At 47.7% G+C, this 7,276-nt stretch overlaps 1 protein-coding gene across 4 annotated transcripts in view; it reads right to left on the bottom strand.

Moving 5' to 3' along the window:
- Higd1a (HIG1 hypoxia inducible domain family, member 1A) overlaps positions 1 to 6,995 on the bottom strand; it is a 10,404-nt gene extending 3,409 nt beyond the window's left edge. The window contains exons 1-2 of one of the 4 annotated variants that reach the window (XM_005383528.2): positions 6,891 to 6,995; positions 1,809 to 1,927 (exon numbers count right to left, since the gene is read on the bottom strand). In XM_005383528.2, coding sequence (XP_005383585.1) covers positions 1,809 to 1,905 — 97 coding nt within the window. In that variant the 5' untranslated portion in view covers positions 1,906 to 1,927; positions 6,891 to 6,995. Of the gene's footprint in view, positions 1 to 1,808; positions 1,928 to 4,672; positions 4,965 to 6,108; positions 6,190 to 6,212; positions 6,302 to 6,890 lie in introns of those variants that run through there. The other 3 variants (XM_005383530.2, XM_005383529.2, XM_013513604.1) reach the window with 3 other exon arrangements.
- Between the last annotated feature and the right edge of the window lie 281 nt (positions 6,996 to 7,276).

The raw sequence follows: 7,276 nt of genomic DNA, 5'->3' as shown, positions 1-7,276 counted from the left end.
AAGAAAGTAAAAAGAATGTTTTTTCGCTTTTCTAAAATAATCACTAGCAATATTGGAAGAGAACTTCCAAACTGTTACAAGAAAAAAAAAAAAAAAAGCAAATGAAACAACAAGTATAACGACAGAAAACTTAAAGTAAATAGTAGAAAGGGCTGGGGATTTAGCTCAGCGGCACAGCACCTGCCCAGCAAGCGTGGGGATCGTGAGTTCAATTCCCCGTATTGGGAAAAAAAAAAAAAGACTAAAATGTACATAGTAGAAATAAAACTGAGAGAACTTATTATGGTAAAGATGAATGTAGGTTCACTTCCTTTACTGGATTAAAACAAAACAAAAAAGCCTGGACATATAGTTTATACAGGAGACAGAAGTGGGACATTGAAGAGTTAAAAAGTCTTAAACTTTTGAATACTCTAGCCAATACAGCAGTAGCATACATGAAGCAAAAAATGGTTAGCAACACAGGGACATTAAAGATAAAACAGGAAAAAGCGAACATGTCTCTCTTTTAGAAAACTAGAGCTGAATGATACCATTATATAAACTTAAAGGTAATGTTTTAAAATAAATAATATTTAGTATTTTAATTTAAAAGAGATCACAACTTTCAAATAAAAGAACTGACAAAACACAGTCAAATACTAAGACACAAATTTTGAATTCTGTATTTTTAAGACTGAATCCATAAAAGCCAAAACCAAGCAATCAAAATATAAACAAGTCACACGCACACACTGCTAACCACTGGAAGGTCAAGCACTTCTCACTGGGTTTGGGGTTAAAGCAGAACATGTGCAACTCGGGAACTCACAGAATTCCCTAGCGACCCAAGGGACAACAGCAGTGGCTCTCGGAATAAACCACCGCCAAATCTCTAAGAAGCCAAGTCACAGCAGAGAGGATGAGCACAGCGTGAACCGTGAGGAATGAGAGCAGAGCTGGAGGGGACGGCAAAGCTTCGAGTGCGGTGCGCCCACCACCCTCCCGCCAAGCTCCTGTCCTTCAGTGTAACTCTGTAGTCTTACTTCTTTAGGTCCCAGGCCTCCCTAGGCGATTTCTGAGGTAGTCAGGACAGCAACTTCTTCTCTTGACTGGTTCTCGTTGTTTTTCTACAGCTTTTTCACGTCTTGCACGTGTTCAGGACGCCAAACAGCAGCAGCAGCAGCGCTCACACGTATCCCTGGCTCATTCCTGGCTTTAAAGGAACCTTTCCAGTGTTTCCACACTACGTGTAACTGCTATCTGCTTTGGTTTCTAGGGTAAACTCTACTCTAATGCGCTGATATTTCCATCTCTGGAGATGAGCGTGGTTTGTTTTTTTTTAAATACGTGTCACAGGTCTTCGTGGACACGGTGTGCCTATGTGACTGTCCCCAGTAAAACCTGCACACGGGCAGTGGACACCCCAGGGTGGAAGTGCTTCTGCCACACCCTGTGAGTCCACTGGGAGGGCACACGTGGAAGCGGGGCTTCGTTTCTCCTGGACTGCATGGCACGCCCTAGTGACGTTCACCTGCATGCTTTTGCTCTAATAAACCATAAGCACGACTGCGACCTGAGTCTGAGACTGTGACCTGAGGTTGTCTTGCAATCCCCGAAGACATCATTCACTGAAAACAACACGATGGGGTACCAGAATGTCCAAATATCCACGTTTTCATGACGGGATTTATATCACGCCAATCGCAGCATATTTCAACAACAAAACGTGAAAGTAAGTTCGGGGTACGCTCACTGAACAAGTGCACCTCGTTTTCACTGTTCCAAACTCACAGCACACTCATTCCTAGAAAGTGAGGCCAACATACCAACGGGGACAAACGGCGCCTCCTTAGCTTTCCGGAGAAGCTTAGATCCTTGACCCTCATCATACGAAGACAGAGAAACATCTGTGTTGCTTGACATAGTGACTGCTTGAAGAATCCTCCTGAAAGAGAATTTCTACGAGGTTCAGTAACTGGAGCCACCTGGCACATTATTAAAATACCTGAATGAACTCAAAACATTCCAAGTTTCCACGGAAAACCTGGTATGTGTTATCCATAAACTTCAAAAAATATCTCTTGAAATTAACTATTTTTAATCTACAGCCACCTTTAGAGTTACATACAATCCCTTTTCAAGTTGTTAAAGAGAGTACAATTTTTTTAAAAAATTGAACTTCTATCAGTCACAACAAGTTACTAATTTTCAGGCTACCTTCATCTCTCATCAACTCCAGTTACTCAAACCACAGCAGTAATCCCACTGCCTCTCCAGTGTCATGCTGGGAATCCTACTGACTACTTTTCAAGTATTTTTTTTTTCCTGATACCGCGAATCAAACTCAGGACCTTGCGCTTGCCAGGCAGGTGCTTGTGCTGCTGAGCTATATCCCCGGTCCCCTGCTAACTACTTTTAAGTGTAGCTAAGTGCAAACTTCATTGCTCCCACCTGCTCATTCAGTAACTCCAACGTGCTACCTGGCTTCAGTTCTCATCTCTGAACAGTCTGCACTAATCTCTAGTATTGAGACGCTTGTCTTTTGGGATAAGAGCACAGTAATTCTGAAGAGCCAAAATGTTTGCCACGTTTATTATTTATTCCTTTTAGAGACAAAGACATATTTGAGATGATGTTGCTAGACATGGCCCCTTTTAAATAGGTTCAACTGAATAAACCACATTGCCTTTGAGGTTATCAAACATCAATGCAGCAAAAAACGGAACTGCCTTGGGCCCTTCTTCATGAGCAAGTGTCTTCGGAACCTCAGATCTGCCTTCTTTTACGTATCTTCCTCACATTCCCCAGGCTTCCTCCTTAAAATTCTCTGCCCTCTTTTTATAATTCTAGTTCTTTAAATGGTACCCAAAAAGGCACCATTATATGAACAAGACAGTTATATGAACAAAGGGGCAGGTAAAAAATTTCATCTCCATTGTCAGAAGGAGCAAAGGCTGCTCTGTCCCTTTTGGGCATCTTCTCTCATTCAGGAAGGTGGGCATTCACCACGACAAGGCAGTAACAAGTTCAATTCACCTTTGTCACAGTAACTGTGTACTCACTTCCACCACACACAGTTTTGAAGTGCCAGTGAACTTTACTCATGGGTAAGATAAGGGAGTCCAACACGTAGGCAAGGCACAGATGTCGGATTCGTGTCCATTACAATAAACTCAAAGTCAACTGCCGAGCCCATCACCTACAGAGGGCCTTCATTCTGGATATTCCATGTGCATCACACGCCTCTCACTAAGGGAGGCCCTCCTTCAATAGCCTGCTGTGGGGAGGGGTAAGTGGCAGTGAACACTGTAAAAGAAAATGCAGTTCAGCTGGGCGTGGTGGCGCACTCAGGAGGCTGAGGCAGGAGGATCACTGCGAGTTCCAGACCAGCCTGGGCTACAAAGTGAGCTCAAGGCCAGCCTGAACTCAAAAAAAGACAAAAAAAAAAAAAGCAGCTTTAGGACTGGTGGCAGCACACTTAGTTGGAACGTATCTCCCCACCTCCCCACCACTGAAGAGTCAACGCTGGCATCCAACAGAGGCGGAAACCTTAGCTAGAGAAGAGAAAATTCAGAGTAGAACTAGATCTTCTCCTTTTCGTATTCCACTGCTTCCTAACTGACTAAACTCTTACTCAACTTTTATTATGCACAAGGTTCAACAAGCTCAAGGTTCAGGATGCTCATCACCTTTGAAAAACTAAAACATAAACACAAAAGCACTTACTGATCCAAAAACTAGAGACTGCTGCAAAGGAGACGACAGAGTGATGACCAACGTGACAGACACAATGAGGGCTGACTTCAGAAGGGGTGGCATCTTTAGCTAAAGGTCTGAGAAGTTTCAGAGAGAAAGGTTTGAGATTTGACCTCCAGAAACTGCATAAACAGATGAAATGGAGGGCCTGGACACCCGTTTTAGGCAGACGTGTTTACCAGCTGCCTCCATCTGCACAATAAGCTCCTCAGATGTAACCGTGTGGGGTACACATCCTTCTCCTCCCCACCCCCACCGTCACTGCACTGCACTCCGCTGAGATGCTCTCTCGGCTTCCGGGCCTCTGCCTAAGCCAACTGCGCTTCCCACAGTTTTCCTGCGTTTCCCCCCCTCCCATCTCCAGGAACTTTCCGGGCCAAATCCTACTTTTTCAGGCTTGCATCTTACTCAGCCTCTAAAGTTTTCTTTGATTCCCTAGGATTACAGTAGCGTTTGGGCTATGCAATCTCACAGAAGACAGCACTGTCTTTTAGCGCCCCTCAGAGCTATTTGTTTAACTGTTTCTTTTGCTGGAATCCTGGAAGTCAGGGCCCATTCTTGCTCTGTTTGTATTCATCTCCATGACGGGCAATGCCCTGTATGCAACAAGTACCACGAAATGTTTGTTGAATACACTTAAAGTTATGTTTCTCAACAGTAAGATCATTCTAAAGTGATTTATTTCAAAGTAGTGAAAAGAAGTTGTGTATTTGTAGAGTTTATTCAGTCAGTTAAGAAGCCAGACTCCACATACCCAAGATTTGTTACCAGTTTTACATTACATCTGTGAAAAAAGAAATGATCACCTGAGTAAGCCTTGGTTCCTAGCAACCACAAGACAGAAAATGGTCACCGACCACGATGCTCTCTAAAACTAAAAACTTGTAGGTTCCCCTACTCTGCCTTAATTACTCCTAACTCAGAAGAGAATCACCTGACGATTGTCTTTAAAAGTAAGAAAATCGACAGTTTTCCCTCTGATGATTTCAAATGTGCATGAATGTCCAGCAGGTCCACAGAGCAAAAGCTTTTTCCCACTTTTAGGAGGGTGGGAGATGACTACGGTGTCTCTTAACTCCACACAGAACAGAAGAGGATCTGTTATTCTCCATTCCTCGCTGGTGGCACAGACAATGCAGCTCTGCAGCTACGACACTTGACCCGGTTTTCTGCAGCTCAGAGTCTGGGCGCGGGGAACTTGCGATCATAATTCGCTTTAAAGGACCCAGAACGCATCATGTGCACATTTCTGGTTAAAATTAGTAAAGATGAGTATTAAAACATCCAACATATAGCACAGTTGTTAGAAATTCAAAGTTCAAATTATGGCTCTATCTATCATCTTACAAATTATGTAATTCTGATGTAGTATATATCTGAAATAGGTTTTAAATATAAAATTTTCGTTACTGCCTCAATTACCACCTAGAAGTTTCCCAAGTATTCAGGAGTTACAGCCATTTAAATTCAAAGTGTTATTCTTTTAAAGATTTAAGGTCAATAACCTCAACTGAGGTAATCTGGGAGTAAACAAATGAACCAGATGATTATTGATGTCTTTACTTTACAAGCAGGGAAAAAGTTCTAAAGGGTTACATGAATTGCTCGACACCAGGAATAGATCTCTGGCAGAGAAGGATTAGAACCCAGCTCTCCTGATACACAGTCCAGGGTTCTTTAATTGACATATTAGTAAATCGTCAAGCTGATGATGCTTGTACAAATTCAATCTGGAAACATAGAAATCCATTCCTGAGTAAGACTCACAATACTGTCTGTGATTTGTAAAGAATGCACAAGTCATGGTTAAAGTTAAATGCAATCTTCTTCCCTTAGTGATTTAACTCATCTAACAATTTCAATTATCATTTGAAGTATTTTCACTAGATTTTGCTTTATTATTTCATCCACCCCGATTGAACCATCTCTCTCAGAAAGCCAGTCAGATGCAAAACACGGCACGGATAACCAGACATTCAATGCCAGTTTGTAGAAAATGAATTATTCTTAGTTAAGACACCACTGAAGCTGGGTGTGGTGGTGCATACCTGTAATCCCAGCACTCAGGAGGCTGAGGCAGGAGGATCACCAGGAGTTCGAGCCAGCCTGGGCAAAACAGTGAGTTCAGGAGCAGCCCGAACTACATAGCAAGACCCTGTCTCAAAAATAAAACGTGGGCTGGGGACGTAGCTCAGCAGCATAAGCGCTTGCCTGGCAAACCTTAAGTCATGAGTTCGATTCCCGTAACAAACAAACAAACAAACAAAACACCCAAAAACTAAAACAAAAACAAAAACCCCTGCACACACCACTGAAGACCTTTCCAAGTACAAGGGAACCTAGAAGAGGTAAAAAGGAAACCGATCTGACCAGCATGCGATGATGTCATAATCTGAAGGCTCCTCTGGGCCTGACGTTTTGGCCGCAGGAGTCTATTGTAAGACTCGGTTTCAAAGTGCTTCTGCATCAGTCACCTGTCGGCTTGTTGAAGACGGCTGCCAGGCCTCGGCCCGGAGATTCAGCTTCAGACCCGGGGCAGGACCCCAGGAATCCACGGCAAGGAGCCCCTTCCACGCGGCACGGGGCACGGAGCAGCCCGGGGACCCCGGTGCACGGGACGCGCTCGCCTCTCATCCGCCGCGAGGAACCGCTCCGATCCGTGAGAACCCTACCGCGGAGCACCTCGGACTTCCGGAAGCGGGCTCCGTTCGGGGACGCCCCAGAGGGCCGGGCGGCTGCCCCAGCAGGGCCGGCGCGGGCGAACACCGCGCGGGGCTCCCGTCTTCACCGCCGGCCGGCGTGCCGGGCGGGAGAAACTTCGCCCCGTCCACAGGCAGGCCGGGCCGGGGGCGGCGACCGCCTCCCCTCCGCGGTGACCTTGGCGGACGCGGCGCCCGTCTCCGCGCAGCCGCTCTGCGGACGGCCCCGAGCCCCGACGTCCGCCCGCGCCCCGCGTCCTCCCGCTCCCCACGACCCGGCCACCCCGCCGGGCCCGGCTTCTCCCGACCTTCGCTCCCGCGGACCTGGAGCCCGAACCCGCCCCTCGAGCGACGCCCCCGCCTCCAGGCACCGCCCCGCCCGGATCCCACAGACGCGGGGCCCTCCGCGCCGCGGCCCGCGCCAGGGTCACCACGTCGCCCGCGCTCACTCACCTAGAGCCTCACCACCCCTCCAGCTCCGCCGGCTCCGAGCTCCGCCGGCTCCCCACGTCCGCCGGTCTGCTCCCCGTCCCGCCCACATCCCGCACCAGCCAATCAGAAGCCAGCGGCCGGCACGTGAGGGCCCGCCCGGGCGCGCGGTGCGTGCGTGTGCATGTGCGCGCTGGGTGGGGCGGCCCGGAGCGGGCCTCGGATTGGCTGGGCGCGCGGGTTGGGCGGGGCTCTGCGTCCCGGCTCTCTGCATGGGTCGTGTCGGACGTGGGAACAGGGCGGGTGGGGGTTGTCTCGGGTCACTTGAGGTGGGCCCGGGTCCCTGGGTCCCTGGGAACTCGGGGTGCCCTCGCTGTTTTACCCCTTAGGCGGCGGGCCTGGGGGCGAGG

This window comes from Chinchilla lanigera, unplaced genomic scaffold, assembly GCF_000276665.1.
Source record: "Chinchilla lanigera isolate Chin_1 unplaced genomic scaffold, ChiLan1.0 scaffold00019, whole genome shotgun sequence".
NCBI classification, from domain to species: Eukaryota; Metazoa; Chordata; class Mammalia; order Rodentia; family Chinchillidae; genus Chinchilla; species Chinchilla lanigera.
This window is presented reverse-complemented; position numbering and strand designations above follow the sequence as displayed.